This window comes from Coffea arabica, chromosome 10c, assembly GCF_036785885.1.
Source record: "Coffea arabica cultivar ET-39 chromosome 10c, Coffea Arabica ET-39 HiFi, whole genome shotgun sequence".
Lineage (NCBI taxonomy): Eukaryota > Viridiplantae > Streptophyta > Magnoliopsida > Gentianales > Rubiaceae > Coffea > Coffea arabica.
Window position 1 is genome coordinate 51,668,842 of NC_092329.1, and position 21,869 is coordinate 51,690,710.

General features: G+C 36.0%; 5 protein-coding genes across 7 annotated transcripts; 3 read left to right on the forward strand and 2 right to left on the reverse strand.

Annotated features, from left to right (window-relative positions):
- The first annotated feature begins 1,420 nt into the window (after nucleotides 1–1,420).
- LOC113713779 (pathogen-related protein) lies at nucleotides 1,421–2,614 on the forward strand. The gene is made up of 4 exons (XM_027237567.2): nucleotides 1,421–1,587; nucleotides 1,704–1,836; nucleotides 1,906–2,207; nucleotides 2,322–2,614. Exons 1-4 carry the CDS (start codon nucleotides 1,459–1,461, stop codon nucleotides 2,460–2,462), a joined length of 705 nt encoding a protein of 234 aa, XP_027093368.1. The 5' UTR covers nucleotides 1,421–1,458; the 3' UTR covers nucleotides 2,463–2,614.
- A 1,775-nt stretch (nucleotides 2,615–4,389) lies between these two features.
- On the forward strand, nucleotides 4,390–5,716 carry LOC113713455 (pathogen-related protein-like). Its single transcript, XM_027237182.2, has 4 exons — nucleotides 4,390–4,660; nucleotides 4,783–4,915; nucleotides 5,003–5,304; nucleotides 5,419–5,716. Exons 1-4 carry the CDS (start codon nucleotides 4,526–4,528, stop codon nucleotides 5,572–5,574), a joined length of 726 nt encoding a protein of 241 aa, XP_027092983.1. The 5' UTR covers nucleotides 4,390–4,525; the 3' UTR covers nucleotides 5,575–5,716.
- A 362-nt stretch (nucleotides 5,717–6,078) lies between these two features.
- Nucleotides 6,079–9,889, reverse strand: LOC113713454 (uncharacterized protein C57A10.07). The gene is made up of 3 exons (XM_027237181.2): nucleotides 8,744–9,889; nucleotides 7,088–7,212; nucleotides 6,079–6,616 (listed from the first exon to the last, which is right to left on the reverse strand). Exons 1-3 carry the CDS (start codon nucleotides 9,354–9,356, stop codon nucleotides 6,299–6,301), a joined length of 1,056 nt encoding a protein of 351 aa, XP_027092982.1. The 5' UTR covers nucleotides 9,357–9,889; the 3' UTR covers nucleotides 6,079–6,298.
- Nucleotides 9,890–11,670: 1,781 nt separating this feature from the next.
- Nucleotides 11,671–14,476, forward strand: LOC113714220 (endoglucanase 9-like). Its single transcript, XM_027238011.2, has 6 exons — nucleotides 11,671–12,100; nucleotides 12,211–12,518; nucleotides 12,610–13,098; nucleotides 13,182–13,314; nucleotides 13,386–13,558; nucleotides 13,728–14,476. Exons 1-6 carry the CDS (start codon nucleotides 11,707–11,709, stop codon nucleotides 14,127–14,129), a joined length of 1,899 nt encoding a protein of 632 aa, XP_027093812.1. The 5' UTR covers nucleotides 11,671–11,706; the 3' UTR covers nucleotides 14,130–14,476.
- Nucleotides 14,477–14,711: 235 nt separating this feature from the next.
- On the reverse strand, nucleotides 14,712–17,778 carry LOC113713593 (glycolipid transfer protein 3). 3 transcript variants are annotated; one of them, XM_027237350.2, is made up of 6 exons: nucleotides 17,094–17,778; nucleotides 16,896–16,951; nucleotides 16,287–16,417; nucleotides 15,588–15,669; nucleotides 15,153–15,296; nucleotides 14,712–15,041 (listed from the first exon to the last, which is right to left on the reverse strand). In XM_027237350.2, the coding sequence occupies exons 1-6, from the start codon at nucleotides 17,326–17,328 to the stop codon at nucleotides 15,006–15,008; spliced, it is 684 nt and encodes a 227-aa protein (XP_027093151.1). In that variant the 5' UTR covers nucleotides 17,329–17,778; the 3' UTR covers nucleotides 14,712–15,005. The 3 variants fall into 3 exon arrangements, with proteins under 3 accessions (XP_027093151.1, XP_027093150.1, XP_027093152.1); XM_027237349.2 differs by having other exon boundaries at nucleotides 15,588–15,723; nucleotides 17,094–17,768; XM_027237351.2 differs by having other exon boundaries at nucleotides 15,588–15,723; nucleotides 17,154–17,758.
- Nucleotides 17,779–21,869: the final 4,091 nt, after the last annotated feature.

Below are 21,869 nucleotides of genomic sequence, written 5' to 3' on the forward strand. Positions count from 1 at the left end.
TGAATATTCAAATGGATCACTTTTGACTACAATTATATAACAAACTCCCCTAAGCGCCGCCCCTGTAGACCCCAAATCAATCACTCCACGACAATGAATACACTCCTCCAGTGTTCTCGGGGGCCATTGAACAGTTAGAAAAAGCCCGGACCTGCTTAGATGAGTCGGCCGCCAGGTGAAGCATAAAATGCAGATTTGATTGCAGACCAGAGATTTAGTAAACCCTTTTAGTTTAGAGGTCAGATCATCTCCTTCTAACTTTTTTTGACCTAGTTGGATCATCTCCTGCTTAGGGTTGTGTCAGAATATTCCCTTGATCTAATTGGATCTGTATACTCACTAGTCTTCAAGGATTCTCGAAATGATTTATGGCATATTACTCAGACAAATAAAGTTCAACTCATGAACCATGTCATGCATGTATCAACTTGCTAAACAAAATTTGATAACGATTCTATCATTTGTAACTGCTGAAAAGGATTAGTGAACTTGTACCACACGACTGTTTTAATGTTGGCATTAGTTTCCAAAATATCTTGAATCTTGTGATTGCAAAACACTTGCAATTTTGGGAGAAGCAGAGCCAGAAAAACTTTCATGAAAGTTTGTCAGATTGAGTGATGCTAATATTCAGATTCTTCAGGTCAAATTTGTTGAAGTTGATTTATTACTTCTCAGAATTGTCATTTCTTTTTTCTTTTTTTTTTAATTACAGAAATTTAATTGACTTGAAACTGATGAGAATATTCTTGTCAAAGTTGTCAACTTATCTTTCTTCTACATTTGCTGCAAAGAAACATCATCAGTTACTAATGCAGTATTGACCAGCTCGTAGGATATTTAACGTTGGGGATACTTTCAGATACCTCCCCTGAGGTTTTTGACTATTTCGCTTAGCTCCCTTAAAATTTTAAAAAATTACACTTACCTAAAATAGGTTCAAAATTTTAATGAATATTCTAAAATGCCCTTATCTTGCAAAATTTAATTTATTCTTGTAACGTAATTTGGCATAATTACAAAGAAATGAGTTTTTCACGTCAATATTGTTGTTTGATAATCAATTATCACAATAAATCTATCGCTATAACAGACTACTTTTTATAGCGCTTATCGCTAAAATAGATTCTTTTTAAGATAGAGGATAAAGTATCATCTTTATTTTTTAAAATCTTGTGAACTATTTGAGTTTGAATAGTGAAACTACCATCGTCCGGCAATGATTATGGTTAATTTATTCTTGATTTTAATATTTAAAAAATGAGCTACAAAATAATTGGATGATATGGAGTGGGGAATCTTTCATCTTTCAATGTCGTCGTTGTTTACAGTTTTTTTATATCAGATTGCTTAGGTAAGATAATACGACCCGCAAGAAATTTGACTACATCTGATTTGTATATATAGATGACACTTTAATAGTTTGCAAAAATATCTTGAATCTTATTCAGTCATGCAATGGCAGCCTCAGAAGGAGACAAGTACAGGTCCTACCTTACTGAAGAGGATGTGAAGAACACCACCTGGAGGTTTGGTCCTCCTAATTATGATGCTGTTAACAAACTATTTGAAGAAGGCAGAACTAAGGTCAGGATATATTTTCGTTCCACTTTTTCATATTTGCCAAAATCCCACGAAGATCATCATATGAGAAATGATAAACAGCGCTTAGCAATTGTTGGTTACTAATATTCTGTTTGTAGATATGGCCTGTTGGATCACTTGAAGAGAAAGTGCAGAGGCTGGTCAAGACATGGGAAATGGAAATTGTCCACAAAGTCAATCCTGATGAGTATAAAACACTTGATGCAAAGAAGTTCACTCTAGGCATCAACGGTAGGAACAGTCGACATCCATCTTCTCTAATTAGTGTTGTAGTAGTATTGACACGGACAAATTTTTCAGGGAGGAAAGCTTTGACATTGGAAGAAGCTGGAAAACTTGGAGGAAGTTACAATGTGTTCCTGCAGACAGGCTTGCCAGAGAACTTTCGGGTTTACAATCCTGCGAATGAAACTGCTGAATCATCTCAGAAGGTTTTCACCACTACATTCGCTCGTGGATTCGCTGTAGAGATCCTTCAAGTCTATTCTGGACCGCCACTGATCGTGTATAAGTTCAGACACTGGGGTTTCATGGAGGGTCCTTTTAAAGGACATGCTCCAACAGGAGAAATGCTTGAATTTTTTGGCTTGGCTATTTTTGAGGTACTACTTCTCAAACAAATCAGATCCCTTTTCTTGTATTACTCTTCTTGATTTTGCTTTCCAATCAATGTGTTCCTGGTTTTTGTGTTGTCTGAAATCATGGTGTTGTAACAGTTGGATGAGCACTCTAAGGCTGTGAAAGCGGAGTTCTTTTATGATCCTGGACAACTACTTGGAGGTCTTGTGAAGGGCAAAATGTCTGAAGAACACAAGGCTGAGACAAGTTCAAGCTGTCCTTTCTTCACTACAGCTTAGATGTGAACTAGGAAAATTGATGAATTGGACCCATGCTGATTACTTTGTTTTCCTTTGTATAATTGTACTCCTATTAATGAAATGAGAGCAGAATAAAATGACCAACTACTCCTTTTGCTGTTAATAAAGACATTGCCAATAATTGTTTGATATACTCTTTGTCTGCATCATAAAAAGAACAGGACATCTCCAGTAAAACGGATTTGTATTTCCTTGGTTCTGCTACATTGTGCGGTTCATATTCACAAAGATACCACAGGTTTCCCAATATCCAGTGACAAAGTCAAGAATCATGCTCATTCAATCCTACAACTACAACACTTTCTTCTTGTGTGCATCTAAAGGACTCAAGATATTTCTTTATCAGTCAAAAATTTGATATTGGCCTTGCTTCTGAGAGCAAATAATGTTCTTCGACTGTGAGTCTGTGACTCAAACAAAATACTAGAACAAAGGGGACACATTCTTCTTGTCGCTCCTTCATGAACCAATTACAATGTGGATTCGCGGTAGAGATCCTTCAAGTGTATTCATGGCAACCAGGCATACAGATTAGGCACTGGGGTTTTATGGAGGGTCAATTTGAAGGACCAGTTACATTTTTGTGTCACTTTGACCATGCATACACTAGGATGATCTAAAACTGTTGTATTGAAAACAGCTTGATCAGCACTCTTCAGATTGTGAAGGTGCAGCTCTTTTATGAACCTGGACATCACAACATAGGTGGTGATGAACATGGCTCAACCATTACCATTTTTTTCTTTTTTTTTTTCTTTTTTTCCCTTCTTCTTCTGATAGTGTAATTACTAGAAGAATAAAATGTAGAACCAATTCTTATAGATTTCTAAATTCTGTCTATCTCTGCTTCAAACAAAATAACAAAACTTTGAATAAAGTTTCATGAAATGTGCAACTGTTTCACTAAGACTAAATGTGTTAGGAAATTGGCTTAATTTCTTTTAAACAGGTTTCTTGTCTTGTGTGGAAGTAACTAGTTTTCTAATTGGTTTTAGTTACTTGAAATAGTAGCCAAGGAATTTTCTATTTTGTTTAGGATTAGAAGTTATTTCCTATTCTGTATAAGTCTAGGAATTAGAATTGGTTTCCAATTATTATTTGATTTTTGGCCAAATAATGTTCTCTATAAATAGGTGGGTTGGCATACTATATAAGAGAGACACAAGAGCAACAGGTAGCCTTATACATGGGGTGCGAGGGGGTTTTTGGGAGATGAGAGATGGTATACAAGGGTTGGGTTTGGGTTTGGGTTCAAGTTGTATTCTTGTATAAGGGTTGGATTTTCTTCTCTCCGTAGACGTAGGCTCATTGGTGGAGTCGAACCACGTTAAATATTATGTGTTGTCTTTGCTATTAAATTGTTATGTACTTGACATTTCAACAGTTGTTTGCTCCGCACTTGGATCTGACAAAATGGATATGAAGTGTGGAAGTGTTTCACTAGGACTGAACTTAAGCCACATACTGCAGTTTAAATCATATACAATGAAAAGAGTTAATACGAACCAACTAAATTGAATGTATTCTTTCTTTTCTGACTCCAATATAGAACAAATATCGTGTTCCACTCTTCTGTGTTCCTCTGCGGGTGGACGTTATTTTCATGGAATTTGTTAAAAAAAATGAGTACCTATTTGACTACCTCTTTGACTGTTGAGCTGCAAAGTGTCAGCGTGTCACAGATATATCCCCCAAAACCAATTAAAATGCTGCACTAATCATTTTGAAAGAAGATTGGATCTTGTAGAGATTTGAATAATTTGTTAATCACTACCATCCATTGAATTTGGTCCACAACAGAACAAAAAAAAAATGTTTCTCAACATGTTCTCCTTTCGTTGATTAGGTGAAACTGCCTTGAAACTTCTTTGATATTCACTGTATCGAGTAGTTGGAACACTTCAAATTATTCCGGTTGAAGCTGTCATTGAAAATGGTAAGCTAATACGACCCGCAAAAACACAACTTGTGCTCTATATACGTGTGGCAACAGATGATAGTGTGGTAATTCACAAACATCGTAACCTTGTCCAGTCATAAAAATGGCAGTTGAAGCAGAAAAAACTAAGTATAGGTCCTATCTTAGTGAAGAAGAAGAGGTGAAGAACATCCACTGGAGATATGGTCCTCCTAACTATGATCTTGTAGACAAGCTCTTTGAAGAAGGCCGAACTAAGGTCTGGTTAGTCACACTATTTTATATCTTCAAGATACAAATGTACTCCTAATAACTACTCCGGAAGTTTATGAAATTAAAACTATATTACTCTTGTTGCTTCTTCTGCAATTGTATTGGCAGATATGGCCTGCTGGATCGCTCGAAGACAAAGTGCAGAGGCTGGTGAAAACATGGGAAATGGAGGTTTTCCACAAAGCCAACCCTGCTGAGTACAAGACAATAGATACAAAGAATTATACTGTCAGCGTCAATGGTAGGCAACAGACAATAAATCTTGTTATTGTTCACTAGGCTATAGATGCCAGTAAGACTCATAGTTTTGCAACTGATGAATTTTCAGGAAGGAAACCTCTAACCATAGAAGAAAAAGGAAAACTAGGGGGAGGCTACAATGTGCTATTGCAAACCGCCTTGCCAGAGGAATTCCGGGCTTATGATCCAGCTAAAGAAACCATGGAATCAGCTCTCAAGGTTTTCAGGACTACATTTCCACGTGGATTCGCTCTGGAGATCCTTCACGTATATTCAGGGCCGCCGGTGATAGTATACAAGTTCAGGCATTGGGGTTTCATGGAAGGTCCTTTTAAAGGAAATTCCCCAACCGGAGAAATGGTTGAATTTTTTGGGATGGCCATTTTTGAGGTACCTGTGCTAATACCATTTATCCAACTTCCAGTTTTATTCTCTTTGTTTTCTTCATCCAACTAATACCATCCTAATAATTGGATTTGTTCTCAAATTATGGTCCTGGAACAGTTGAATGAGAACTCCAAGGTTGTGAAGGTGCAGTTCTTCTACGACCCTGGACAACTACTTGAAGCCCTTCTGAAGGGTAAACCATCTGATGAATATAAGATTAAGGCACCTTCTACCTGCCCATTTTTGCTACAGCAGAGTAACTTAGACAAATGAGCTTGAATCATTCCTGAAGTGCTTTTCTTTGAGTTTCAAGTCAGATCAGAGTAAAGATAATATCAGGACCCTTTGATCATCTGTACTCCATTACTTTAGTTATACTAATTAAAATTTCTCAGCTGTTGAGAGTTTGAGCCAAGTTTCTCATATTCTACCCTTTCCCTTGCCTCTCAAGTTTTATTTACTGACAATATGCTTATAGACAGCCAACCTCCTATCTAGTTTGATGTTAAGCTGTGAGGCATCACAGGCTCTTCCCAAAATCCAAATTTGAAGCCAAGAACCACGCTGGTGTAAAACCCTGAAATCATACTATCGTTTTCTTGATCCTTCACCTCATTACCAAGATTGCCAGACTTGGGATCCTGAGGTTGATCATCTCCTGCACAAACTTCCAATAATAGGAGGCCGGAGTCCAGCACTCCTTGTATATGCACAAACTCATATTATTGAAAAAAAATAAAAGAAAAGAAAAAATCCTATTCAGAACGGGGGAACAAATTGGTTACAAATATTGTATAATGCTATTAATTAAGCTGAGTTAAATTAACATGCCACTTAGCAACACTCTTACACAGCTTTCGCTGCGTTACTAATTCATGTATCTCATGGCATCATATTTTTCTATTTCGGCAAAACTCTATGCTAACTACTAGTGACATCTTTGTATTTGTCCTGGCTAGTCCTATCAATTTATACATATGAAGAAAAGCTTGGTATGCTAGGCCCAAGGAAGGGGAGCAGAATATGGTGTTCTTCCACAGTATCTAAACAGTCCTTCAATTTCAGGACAGCCATTAGGATAAGGAATTGACCGATGAAAAGGATCCCGCCCAAACTTTTTACGATGAAGAGGACCTAAACATCCGTAAGGATCATCCTGGAATTGTGTTCTAACCAATGCTTCACCTTTCAAAGCAGCTTCCCTTGAAGTTTGTGAAGAGGGTGTGCCCGAGTAAAAGAACCTTGTGTCTGGAAACCTAATTGCAGAGCGATGAAGATGCATAAATCTCTCCTCCTTGAAATCATATCCAACAACCTATTTCAGATGCAAGCATGGTATATCGATTAGATTTGTTTACAAAGGCAGTCAAACAGGTTCACCAAGCTTAACACAAACAATTATTTCCTGCTCAATCGTATTAGCACATTATTTGAAGACATAAATTGGTCACCAACATAAGAACTATAGATGAAGAACCAACAGAATATCAGGTCATTTTACTGTCTTTTATCTGTATCAAGCAGGGATAAATGTGCATCTACTGAAAATATAAGGAAAGATCAAGAACATAAGAGTCCTTAGACACATAATAGTGGACCCTAACCATCTATACATATTACAAAATTATGATAGAAATTGACTTTGAGATGATATTTCCGTCCTCCTTTTCCCATTGACAAGTCAAAGATTAATTTATGTCCTACTAGGTTCCCAACCATTAACTCAGACGATTTCAACCAAAAAAAAAAAAGCCATAAAGAGAATGTATCGGAAAGTGGGCCTTACAGTTATATTAAGTGGATAAGTGCCTGTGAGCTCCCTGAACCGGCACACGCTAAAGAGAAGATTCTCAAAGCTGTCCCTTGCATGTTCTTCTGTAAGTGCCCTCCATCTAACTTCATCTTGCTTGCCTATGGAGACAAGATAGCCATCATAATACCAGGATTAGATTGCTCAATGCTTATAAAAGCAATCAATGCATTAAAAGATTTACTACTGACAGACGGACAGTAGTTTCCATGGATAGAGCAATCAAGTCCCAAACTCTTACTGATCTCTCTATTTCATTTTTGTTCTTTTTTCTTTGTTTTTCCTTCTTTTACTGGCGAGGTTTTTTTTTTTTGTTGGGGGGTGGGGGGTTTGGATTCTAGGTCTAATAATTACCACCTTACAGTTTATCCACCTTTGAAAGAGAAGTTACTGAACACTCGGTGAAAAAGCACATTTCATATATAAACACCACGAGGAAGCTAGAGAATCCAACAATGGCAGCCAAGAGATGGAAACTATCAAGTACCATACATATGGCATAGACATATTGTGCCACATACTATGTGTAACATGTTGACACAGAAAACAAGGACACATGTATGGAGAGAGAACAGATTGCTTCCAAACAAACTGAAAAGGAAACATCCTTAGCCTCTCAAGACAATGTGCAACCAACTGGATATTCTACATTTGGTGCACAAGAGGAGTTGCAGCAGAATAAATAACCATATAAACAGCAACAACCAGGCTGGATAAAAGCCATTTCATGAGAAACCATATTTAACTCTTTTATGTTAGCCTTTTTAATTTACACAATTAACTATCAGATAAATTAACCATAAGATCTAGACAACATTAACTTGACAAGTAACTATCATCAAACAAATTACTCCCACCAAGAACCATTTGAATGAGATGCAATTTGAAGGGACTAAGGTAACACCACTCGTCTCAGGAAGGAATGCTGTCCGCTAAATTTTGTATCTCATAGATGTTTCCATATATATATATATATATATTGTGAGAAGTCAAAAGTCAACAACTTTACATACAACTAGCATACCAAAAAAAGAATTACCAATATAAAAGGAGGCATAAAAAGTACAGACTGGAAACTCAAATGATACTCATAATTATAAACAACCTCTCTTGCATTCTGTAGCCATAGAACAAGAACCTATGTGTCAGAACATCCATGAAAGGGAGTTGTCTTCCTTGCACTATGCTTTTCTTAGACACTCCAAGATCCCTTTGTTTCTTAGAATTACAACTACTGAATAACAACTTACCACATATGACATATACTAGTAAATTCCAAAGGAATAGGATTAAAGACCAACGTGTCCCATCTTCTACATAATAACATAGTGGATTACACTTTCTCCTACATTCTACAAAATGACACACTAAATTAAGATAGTAATAACATAGTGGATTACACTGCTTCTAGAGTGTATGCTACTAGTTTCACTGTAATTGGGATAGTAGTAGAGATAGTGAAGCTGTTTATGTAATACTGTTCCACTCATGTCTAAATTAACTCAACCTAGCCACATTTTGTGAAGAAGTAATACCTAAAGAAAAAAAAACACACAAAGCCAAAAAATCATTCTTAGGATAATGAAGCATAACCAAATTCTCAATTCAACGAAGTGAAACTGATTCACTCACCAAACCATCCTTTGGACTCAGCAACAGTCCAATAACTCTGTGCCTCACTCCTCGGACCGGCATCTTTCCGCGTCTCACCTCCACTAAACAACAGCAATGCTGCATTATCTTTCCCTGTAATCTCGACTCCCTTCTCTATATGACTCACAAAAGTAGCAGCTTGACCCTTATGCTTCTGATAAGATTCCAAAAACCAAGCATCGTCCTTATCAACCTTCTCACAACTACTACTAGTATAAACAGAATGCCCAGCAACCATCACAAGATTCATCAACCTAGAAAAGGGATATGATTCAGAAGAACCAGAATCCACTTTATACATACCATTATAATTGCTAGTCATTCTATACTTGCTTTCATATAAAGATAACAAAACAAGAATTGTGATCCCAATTGATAAAGAAATCAAGAACATCAGCACAGGATGAAGCTTGTAGTAGTACTGGATTTTGTTGCCTACGGATTTAATCATTTTTTTGGGATGAAAAAGACTGGAACTTCTTGGTTTTCTGGATTTTTTGATGGTTCCTGATTCTAAATCAAAGTCAATGTTCCTTGGATAGGCCTGAAAGGACTTGGGACTGTTGGACACATTCGAGTAATTTATCTTCATAGATTGGATCAAGCCAAATAAAAGATCAAGAAAGGGGAGAAATTTTTTAGCATGCCCGATAAATACCCAAGATAAATAAATAAACGTTACTGTGAAAATTGATTCAGTTGGGAATTTGAAGCAGAACCCATACGGAAATTCAGCATAAAGATCACGAATTTGGCTTCAAACACGCCCATTTTTTGGAAATTCGAAATTCAGTAGCATTCAAAAGTCAACGCATATGGGTTTTCTGAAGCAGAACAAGGTAGAATCGAATACCCAATCGAGTATAACAATGGGATTCAGAGCAAAACAGATTTTAAAAAAGGATTTCAGGATTGGAAATGGTAGGAGATAGAACAAGAAATATCTCCAATTAGAGAATGCATGCTAATTATCTAAAGCTTTAGTACATGAATTTGCTGGAACTTCAAATCAAAAGGTTTCTGAGCATTGAAAATTTGTGAGGATTTTGAAGCCAGGAAGAAGCAGAATGTGTATTTGGATTAATAGTTATTTGGGTAAAAAAAAATTTTTTTTGAATTAATTTCTCTCTACTCCCTGAACGTTAGGGAGAGTTTCACTTTACCCCTGACCTGAATTCAAACAAGTAATTCATCCCTTAAAACTAATACCGAAACCATTCTAAAGATGGAAGGACTACTTTACCTTTAAATAGGAAACTAAGTGGGCTATCATAAAAAAAAAATGAACAAAAAAAACCATCCTAAGCCCCTTACTCATATTTTCAGCTACTGCTACCCTCTCTCTATTTCTCTCTTATTTGTACAACATGTTCTTTCTTGCATTTATGTTTGTACATCTTGATGCACCTTACTATTTTGTGGTTGGAAGGGGACAGTAAAACAATTGTGAAGTACAAAAACTTAGAGAAAGCTACAAATTATAAATTATCTGCTCCAACCTCTTAAAGTCTTCAAGATATTGGATTACTGCGGTCATACAAGTGACAATGACCTTATTAAGTTTTTCTCAGAAAATGCCATTATCCTAGACAAAATTATGATCAATCTTCTAGAGTTTAAACTAGAATCATCTGAGATTAAGGTGCAACAAATTTCACCAAGATTTGTCAAGCAACAGGTTGAAGGATTAGTATCTTCACATGTTGCACTAGAGATATTTTAGCTCCGATCTATATCTTGCAACATCTTCTTGGGGATTTAATGTGACTCAATAAAAGTTTTGTGGCATTAATGTCAAGGCATCTTATTTACTTACAAAATGTTGGTGTTGGAGCACAATTACACAAAAATTGTCAGAATGGCACCCTTTTCTCTTGCAAGTGTAACAGTAGAGAGATGGATTGGCGGGCCAAACGCAGCCTGGCTAGTGTGGGCCGACCTAGAGTACTGACTGATCGAGTTTCACAAGCCACGATCCAATTTGGGCTGTTAATTGGCCGTCCCCAGTCCACAATTGTTCGTCCTCTTACACTAAACGAACGTGAGAACAAATTCATCATTGAAATGGTCATCATGATAGTTAAGCATGGTAATTTTTTCCTTTGTTTTTCCCTTCTAATTTGGACCATTTTCCATGAAAAACAACTATTCATAGTTTTTGTTTGAAATAATTCATCGTTAATAAGGTTTTGCATAAAAATATTGGTTTAAAATCAAGCAAAGTGCAAGGAAATCTGGTTGACAGTTGAGAGCAATTAGACTCAGGGTTGAAGAAATTTTGCAAAAATTTCAGCCAATGGGATTAAAACATGTAAATTTTTAAAGCAAAATGGACATGATAAACTGGACCAGACTTGATCTGTTGGAGAAGGTTAGTACTTTTCCATAACCCTCCATATATTTGAAGGAAATTCTTGGATATATGCAAACCAAAAAAAAAAAAATGTGTACATGATCTGAAAAGTTTTCACAACTTGCAAATTACAGATTTTTTGGCAGTAAATTTCACGACTACACACCCCTTTTCTCGTGAACATGACCAATGCAAAATAAAGTGTGTTAAATTTGGATATAAATTCTTTGTCACATCTTTAGTGTTACACTCTTTGTTACACCATATATTAGGGTGAGACGTGTCCTCTCATTTAATATTCACAAAAGCCATTAAAGGTTGATGAACGATGGACCACGAACGTATTATCCCTAATACCTAGTGTGTTGACAAATGTAACAAACTACCTTTTGCCCTTAAATTTGCCGTAAATAATTGCTTTTATTGAGTCCAGACATAACTAATATTATGAAAACTTGAAATAGATGGTTACTATGCTTGGAGAAGAAAATCATGCATTGGGAATGTCTCCACACACATATTGAATGAATGTTTTGTTTTGCTAATTAATCTTGTAGTTTAGTATTGGAAAGAACCTCATTAGCCAAGAATGCAAGGATCCAAAAACTCTATAGGCTATTCAGAACTTGACAGAATTCCAACTCCTGTCAGGTTTGTTCATACTGTACCAGGGGCTGGCCGGCTCCTCCCTTCCTCTAGTCGTTGGAACTCCATTGAACTTGACTTCAATGTCCTCCCTCAATCTTCCAATGCTTGGGATTCAATTCCTCCTAGATACTCAAGATCAATCAGTTTCAATCTTACAATCGGGGATAAGAAGCATTTCTGCCGTTTTCTGGTTTTTGCAGCCTCCATAACTATTACCTTCTTGATATTGATTCTGCTACTAAGTATTCTGCCACGGAGAAAGCACCATCATGACCCCTCCAAGGACCTTACACTTGCCTTGAATCAAGCTCTCCTTTTCTTTGATGCACAAAAATGTAAGATATCATAATATCGCTCTTATAGAAACTGATTACTTTAGAGTTTTCGGCGTCAGATTATTGCGGTAGCCAGTTGTCATGATCATGCCTGGAAATCTTTTTTGTAGCGGGGCATTACCCTAATGACAGTGCTATAACTTTCCGCGGAGATTCTGGCTTAGGTGATGGGAACATGGCAACTACACAAGCTGATCTAGTTGGAGGCTTCTATGATTCAGGCAACAATATGAAATTCAGCTTTCCTACTGCTTATACAGTTACTCTATTGAGTTGGTCTGTACTTGAGTATCATGATAAGTATGCTGATATTAAGGAACTTGATCATGTCAAGGATATCATCAAATGGGGAAGTGACTACTTGCTTAAGCTATTTATTCCTAAAAATACAACTAATTCAGCTATCCTGTATTCTCAGGTAGGCTAAGGATTTAATATCTCTTCAGTTATCCTCCCTAGAATTCATTATTTTGCAGTCTCGAAAAGTTTTCTTATTCTGTTTGATTTAGGTTGGCAGCCCTGGGAATGACCCCAGTGGAGAAAATTCTCGGGAAAATGATATTAGCTGTTGGCAAAGGCCAGAAGATATGAGCTATCCAAGACCTGTTTCAGTTTGTGATGCAACTGCCTTAGACCTTGCAGGGGAAACAGTTGCAGGCATGTCAGCTGCAGCATTAGTATTCAAAGATCAGAAAGACTATTCTGGTAAATTAGTACAAGCAGCAGAGGAACTATTTAATTTAGCTAGAAATGTAGACCCTTCGCTAAAACCAGGGACATACACATCAATGGATGATTGTGGAGGACAAGCAAAGAATTTTTATAATTCAACAAGTTACAGAGACGAAATGGTTTGGGGAGCAACTTGGTTGTTCTTTGCTACTGGTAATAGCAGTTACCTTGACTATGCACATGATAAATTTGCTACAGCTGAGGAGGAAGAATTACCATCTGATAAGGAAGTTTTCTCTTGGAACAGCAAGCTTGCTGCTAACGCGGTACTCAACCATTAATCTACTGAGTGGGAGTATATGCTAGTCTTTTCATTACATCTTCTGATAAATTATTTGGTGTTCTGCAGATTCTGTTAACACGACTTAGATTTTTCCGGGATCTTGGTTATCCATATGAAACCACATTTGCATCAACAACAAACAGGACTGACTTGCTCATGTGCTCTTATACTTCCACTCTGAAGTTTCCCAAGACAGAAGGTGAATGTCTTTGCCAATTCTTATCTCCTCTTCTTTTTATTTGCACTAACAGAAGGATATTCGATGATCAGGTGGATTGATCCTCTTAAAACCAGAAACTAGTGGACCACTTCAGCATGCTGCAACAGCATCTTTCCTTACAAAATTGTACGGTGACTATCTTAGTCTGTTGCATAGAACTCGTGCCAGTTGTGGTGCTGCTGTCTTTTCTCTGGAAACATTAAGGGATTTTTCCTGGTCACAAGTGAGCATTTCATATGACATTACTCAAGATTTTCAAAATGCTGTAACTTAAAACTGCCCATTGATCAGAGTGGATTTGATCAGTATATACCACAAATTGAAGTTATACTATTTGAGACGTGCCTACAATTATTTGATTTTTTATTTCACTGGTTTTCTCATCTTTTCAGGTTAATTACATATTGGGAGATAATCCCATGAAAATAAGCTACATGGTAGGATATGGTGATCATTATCCAACTCAAGTTCATCATCGGGGTGCATCCATCCCTTGGGATAAAAATCGGCACACTTGTAGAGATGGAGAATACTGGCTTAACAGAAAAGAAGCAAATCCAAATATTCTCCATGGGGCCATGGTTGCAGGGCCGGACATAAATGATATTTTCGAAGATAAGAGAAGTAACAACTGGTTCACAGAGCCAAGCATATCTGGTAATGCTGGATTGGTTGCAGCTCTTATCGCACTGCATGATCCTCCCAGTGACTCTTCTCACCCAAATGGAGTCAATTCAGGCATAGACAAAACAGGTTTGTTTGATAATATCAAAGTTGTTCCATCTGCATCCTAGCAGATGTTTTAAACAAGTTCCAGCAAGCAGACAAATATAGAAGAGCTACATCTGTGAAAAATCAAAAGAAAACCATGTCAAAGAGTGGCTGAATTGGTCAGTTCTACTGTGAAAATCCTTATTAGTTTCCCCTAGAGTCCTGCAGTTGCATACATTACTCGTGAAGGACAAATTTATTCTTAAGAGCTGTCGATGATTTCCACTCCCCGCCCTGTGGGGGTGGGGGGGTGGAAGGGATGTGCCATTAGCTTCAGTCTTTTGCTCTTCCGAATACTTGTACTGATTTTGAAAAGTTGACTTAAACTGTCCATAGTTTCCAGAATGTGAATTTTCAAGATTTGGGAAAACCATGATTCTCCTTTTGTCTCTGTATTCTATTATACTTTCTAAATCAAGTTTTGATAAATGATCAAAAGATTGGAAAAAAAACCAGTGACCTCTCATCTCTGTTCCTCTTTAATAAAATAATATAGAGTCAACAAAAGAAGTCCATCTCATTTCCTGAATTTCCTAAAATAAGACAGCTATTCAGGAAATTTGGCTTATAGGAGAAAGTGCAGAGTTGCTGACGGAAACTGGGGATGAATCAGAGGTCCAATTGCAGCAATCGGTTTCATTACTCTTGGCAAAACATTGATGTGTCCCAAAGACACAAAAGTCCTGTTAATCTAATCAACTTGAAATTACATTCATTTCTCAACAAACTGGAGAACCTGATTAGTTCACGCATGTCAGCCACACAGGGCGTAGCCTGATTATGGAGTCAATTATACAGAAGAAGTTACAGAAGTAAGCTACATATGTACATTGAAGAGAAAAACTAAGTCACAGAACAGAACCCCCTGTACAATAGTTTCCATTTCCTCATGCTTTGCTTCAGGTACACTTTAACCTATCCAATCCGAATGTTTTCTGCGAGAGGGAAAAAAAGAAATTAAAATTACTGCTGATCAAGTTGTTGTTCTGATCAGCTGAAGTTATATAAGCGATCAAACAGATAACGTGTTACTTGTAATGGCTCACCAGAATGGTACGTATGCCTTCTAAAACTGGAAGAAATAATGAAATCAAGGTACGCATTTCTTCTTTAAGCATGTCCTGATTTTCATCTTCCGCCATGAGAATTGTGATAAAATCTTTGATGTCAGGCACTAGTTTAAGTGCTACCTGCAGAGACACACCAAGAAATTCTGCAATCAGTCTGCAGGATGTTTAAAGCTCATATTATCCTGCTAAATTATGCTGCTTCTCATAAAATATACGGTTGAATTAGCTGAATATTTAAGTTTTCAAAACTTAAAATGGTACAACAGCTTGAACAGATTACTCCTCTCATCTGTGTTCCCCATGGTCATGCATGGATTAAATGCAAAATCTTAGGTTGCAAGTTATAGTACAATAAGTAATCATTCATCAGAACACTAAGCGATAGATTTAAATCCATATTATGGTAGTTACTTTGTATGCAGCTGAGGAAATCCATCCATGCCACGGCTTCAGAGTGATATTATATGCTTCATCCACTGCTTGCTCCATATCCCTACCAAAATCCTCCACCAACAATTGCAGCAAAGTTACAGTAAAATCTAAGGATCTGCACAAGGTAAATTTGAACGTTATATTCCATGATATGTTTTGGTAGGGGTGTGCAAAATTGAAAAATTCCGATTTATCGACCGAATTTGAATTGAATTCAAAATTTTCGAAATCGATAAATCGGAAATCGGAATTGAATTCGGGTTTTCCGAATTCGTATAGTTCAAATTTGGTTCGAATTCGGTAATGGAATTTTTCAAATCGAAATTTTCGATTTTGATTTCAAATTCGTTTTTAATATATATATATATTTTTTATATATATGTAATATAAAATTTATAAAATATAATATTATATAAAATTTATATTATATAATAATATATCAAAATTTTCAAATTCGGTGAAATCGAAATTTATCGAATTTCAACTTGAATTCAGTACGAATTCGGATTCAGAATTGGTGGATTCGAAATCGAATTCGGTCGGATTCTCTGATGACAAAATTTCGAAAAATTCTGAATTACATATTTCGAATTTGATGCACTTCATACTGTTATAGTAGTTCTTTACTTGTCTAATGAAGCACAGTAATAGAAGAGTAGAGCATGCCAAGAACCTCACCTGGTCAACCAAACAAAGGCTTTGCTGCAGCTGGGACCCTTCTTGGCCTTGCCTTCTTTGCCCTCTTTACTCAATATCTCCACCACATTTGAATACACCGAAGGCTCGGACTCATAGAACTTCTCCAATCTCTGCGGCTCATAAAAATTGAAAAATCAGCAGCCTAACCAAAAGTAACAAACTTTCAGGTTATTTACTGGAGATGAACCTACAGAATGTTAGAAATGGCATGTTAAGGTATTCAATTTTTATTTTTTTTTTAAATGTATAGATTGGCTGAAGAGCCAATCGAAAATACCAATTTGCACCTTATCAGTGCAAGAAAAACCAAAAGAAAAAAGAAAAAAATGTCAAAATCCATGCTTGAGACATAATCATGCACAAAAGTCAAGATTCGCGGTCGGCCTTATTCATCAGATAGGGTCCTGCCTCTTAAAAATAGGAGAGGCCGAGGCGTGTGTCTTGCACGTAACATGAAAATGACAAATAAGCTGGTAGTTAGCTCGTCCTTGCACTTATCGAGTTTTTTTTTTTGGCAAAAAAAAAAAAAAAAGAATCAATCTTTATAATGAACCATGCATCTACCTACAGTGGATGTCAATCATTTACCTGGATGTTCTGATGTACATCCTGTCTCAAAACAGCCATTGTTGGCCCAATCTTATCTACAAAAAAGGGGTGGAAACATCACCACAAAATCAAAACCATGTTCACAGCAAAATCATCTAAGAATACGAATGAATAAGGAAAAAAAAAAAAAGAAAAAAAGGAGCTATAGGGGAGGTAAGAACAATTTCACGAAACTACAGTTAAAATTCCAGTTGATGAAGGGTCCGTGATCACTTGAGAAGTAAAGGAGAGACAAACCAAGAACTTGAAGAAGTAAGTTGCAGACTGAGAGAAAGGGCTTTGTGGGGATATAGGCACAAGTACTATGTTGCTCAGGACCACCAGCAGGTTTGACTTTGAGAACCACCATGGATAGCTCATCAATGGCAGACCTTATCTCTGACCCCATCTCTAACTCTCTTCTTCTCTTCATCTCCCTGATGACCCTTTTGGCTTCTTGATTCTTTCTTGTTGATCAAAGATTCTATTTATATGTATATAGCTCCAGAGTTGATTTTCATATTCAAAGAAAATCATACCACAGTTGACTCCCTAGCAAATATACATGTTAATTGTAAACTGTTGTTCATTGGCTGTCTTTGAGGCCTTGCAATTTGCACTGGTGTTTTGAAGTTCTGTATTCTTCCAAGTTCTTGGAGTTTGAGCTCTTCACTTATTCCAATGTTTTTTTTAAATAGGCCATTTGTAATTCTTTTTAATCTTGCAGACATAATATGATTGCGACCCTTTGCATTTTTGACCTTAGAGTAATCACTTCCACTCATCCTAATAATCTTTAATAATTACTCTGATTATTTCTACCAAATGAAGCTGTGATATGATGAAGCTTATTAGGTTGGAAACATCTCAACTGTCCAATCAGCATATAGAGGAAGTATATTTATTGGTTTTTTGACCTGCGATCTAATGAATATATCTTGTAACTAATGGATAATATCTAAGTCTCATTTTGGACGAAATGACTTGGTCCTGTAGCTGTTGGATTCTTGCTAATCCAGACGGCATGGTATATACTTATGGTCAGGCGCTTGATTTAAAGCCTAAGATAGTGATTTGGAAATTTAGGTCTGGTTCGAATCGCTGCTTTTTAGAAAAAAAAAATTTTCGCTTTTTGTAATTTGTTCTTTTGCACGATTTTTTTAATATATTTTACCTCACATACATCATATTCTAAAAAATATTACAGTATAACCACCAGCTCTTGGCTCGTGTCCACCACCAAGCCCTTAAGGCTTTGGTGGGGTGGGAGGCAAGGTCCCACCATAATGCCACTCTTGTGGCTCTGCTTCAAATTCAGACGGGTGTGTAGTGCACCCATCTGGTCCGGTGGTGGTTCTGTCCCCATCGGTCCCCCGTAGGTTCAGTTGAGCCTCTCTCGTAGTTAGCGTAGGAGTAGGAGTAGAGATGACAATTCAAAAAAAAAAAAAAAAAATATCACTTGTTGGATAGGCTACAAATGAACATCACCCTCTGAAACTATCAACCCAGGGTTGGAAAATGTATCCTAAAATTAGAGAGAACATTTTCATATAGTTATGTGGGAGTTTTAGCCAGCCATAGACTCCAATTTACTGATAATGTGTGGTATCTTTGGTTAGACAGGGTATTAATTTGAAGCTAACTAATAATAGAATTGTTGTTACTTGCACGTGTTGCACAGCAAGTGCGAAATTGAACTAAAAATTTTCTCGTAATAATGCTAGAGGATATTGTCCAATGACTAATAAATGAATTTATGGCTAGTTTTAAAAAGGTTGTCTCTTAACCAATTGAAGAGCTACTATCATTATTTTTTTGGGTTGTAAGGCAAGGCAATTTATAATTGTTGGATTTTTGTCTAGTTATAACAGGCAATTTCTCATACAAAGGAACAAACTTACCGTTATTATTTTTGGGTAAATCACACATATCCGCAGTGGATTTACAGGTCGTCACATGACCTCTCTAATGTAACTAAGTGTTCACATTACCCCTTATGGTTTCATGTAAAGTGAAAATTTGACAGAAAGTAAATTCCTTAACGTCTTAGTTTAAATATTAATATTGCTCTTATTTGATCACTAAATTGAGTAACGGCTTGACCACCTTACTTAAAAACAATAAGGGATTATATAGACAAATACAAAAACTAAATGGGGTTAAAATAGATATTTATGCAAATTATACAGTGTTAAATATATGTTATAATTCCATCACACGTATTTTTCGAGTGCATTCAGTTCAACCGTATGGAAATTTTAGAATCTTAGAGGAACCATCTAAAAATATAAAAAATCATAGAGGAATTATGTATAATTTACCCGTATTTTTATCAAATTAATTTCACTAATCTTGAACTAATAGAGGTAGCTAGGGCACTTAGCAGACAAACTCTTCATATTGCTTGCGCTGCTTATATATGGTTGAGACATGTGACATTTATACGTTCACCACTGCCAAGCTTTAGATTCATATTCATATACATAGACTTTGTACTAATTGACTATTATATTAGTAGAATGATATTTTGATTCTACATACATTCTATGCTGTTGATGTAATTCCTCGGATAAGCTAGTGATGTATTACCCTCAAATAGAAAACACCATTCCTCTTCTTTTTGTGCCCTCTAAGGTTCCATTGGGCATCATGATGGACTAGTATGTTCAACATTCTTTGTATCCATAATTTGTATGTGAGATATTTATCTTATTATTGAAGTTAACAGCGTGTGAAGATGAAATCAGTTGATAATTCTTCTAATGAAACGAAAGTGAATGTCAGATGTCAAATAACACCTAGTTTAGTTTTCCTTTGATTCATATAATGAATGTTGATCACACAAAGGGTTTTATAGGGTATACAACCACGTCCTCATTAGCCAACACAAGTTGGTTCAATTGGCAAGAATGAAACATTTTCTCACAAAAATCGTATGTTTGAATCCTTTTGTTACTGTGCCAATGTGAAAACTATATTGATGGATGATCTATAAGAATTTCTACAACCATCTAAAGTCCCAAAAATATATGTCCTGACTCGTGATAATAACCACAGTCAAATCCATCCAAACTTTTTCCTACATAAAAAAAAAAACCTACATGCATGCTCAGCCCTAATACACTTAGCAAAACCATTTCTAGTTAGAATCTCTATAAACTATCTATGGTTCTGGAAACATGCTCTTGACTTGTGGCAATTATCGAAGCTAAATCCATCCAAACTTTTTCCCACATAAAAAAAAAAAAAGAAAAAACCACATCCTCAGTCCTAATACACGTAGCAAAACCATTTCCAATCAGAACCTCTATAAACGATGTATGATTTGGAGACATATTCTGACCCGTGGTCATAATTGGAGGCGAACCCACCCAACCTTTTTCCTATGTAAAAAAACAAAAAAAAAAAAAAAGAAGAAGAAGAAGAAACCATATCCTCGGTCATAATACACTTAGCAAAACCATTTCCAGTCACCAAGGATTAGGAATCATGGGAACATTATCTTAAGTTTTGGTCAGATAATCCCATTATTATAAGAGTCATTAGATTTCTAGGTCTAGATTACAAAAGGTACTAAAAGCACAAATGACAAAATAATTGTTGAATATACAATATATTTCCCAAAAAGGCGTGGTCCGGGCCGTTCTCCAAGAAACATCTTTTGCTGCTTTGCTCACCTTTAGATAGGCAATTAGTAGTATTTATCAGTTTACTTGATTAATACCAAAAAAAGAAAAGAAATTGATACTGTCTTCCAATTTCTTAATACTGTGTGACCAATTGATGATTACTCAGGTTCAACCAATTGACTTCTTTTTTTCATTTTTCTTCGAATTAATGTTGTAATTTATCAAGTTCTTTTTTTTTTTTTTTGAAAAAAAAAGTAATTTATCGAGTTCTATACGAAGGAGTTAGTGGTAGCTTAATATGTTACTTGTATGCATGATAATAGGGTGTTACATCATAATATTTCCTTGATGAACATATGATACAGAAATTTTTAATACAAAGTTTTGAGTTGGTTGGACTAATTCGTATGTTAATCATTAAGAGTGCTTACAACTAATACCGTCAAGAAATTACCATTCCAACAACTATTGTGATAAAATATGAGCCTCTCTGGAGACTGCAGGGATATGCTTTGTTTCTCATTGAAAAGATAATAAAAAATTTTATCAATCATAGCATGATTTGACAATTTTTAAAAAAGAGTTAAAACTGTGTGTTTACGTAATCAAGAAATTTAATTAGCAATCAGTGGCTGGCATCTTGACAAATAACCATACATTCTTATCCTTGACGTGACTCTGCTAACCTTTTGCTTTTCTCATTGCTGAGACTTGAGAGATTGTGATATATGATGTTAGGGGAAGATTGGACAAATTTTCCCAAGATTACAGCATCATCTTCCTGCTTTTATTTGTTTCTCAAATTTAAGCGCTATAACTTGTAAGACGTGCGATACACGTAAGCCTGTCACGTAACTTGAGCAGATTTGTCAACTGCGTTATAATTTTTTTTCCTCTCTTTTATTTCACTTGCGCTTTCAATCATTTGGAAGTTTAAGTTAGATAAAAATGAAAAGAAATAGAGAGACTTCTTTTTTTTTTTTGGATAAAACATCATAATTTTGTTAAAATCTGCACTAATGGTAGAAGTTACGTCATCAAACATACACAGATATCAAAAAATAAATATGAAAAATGAATGCCACAGAAAGGAAGAATATTTTAAAAAATGAAATAAAATAATATTTACCTCAAGAACATCATGCGTACTTCCAATTATTAGATCTGCTAATTCACTAATATAATTTCGAATATTATGGTGACTGCTTCAAGTTCAATTTAGATATTATGATGACATTTGTCGAGTAGACCTAAAAAAACTCAGATCTAATAAAGAAAAATGAAAAAACTACCTAAAACTCGCACTAGGAATCCTTAAGAGAGAAGAAAACTCTCACTAGAAAAG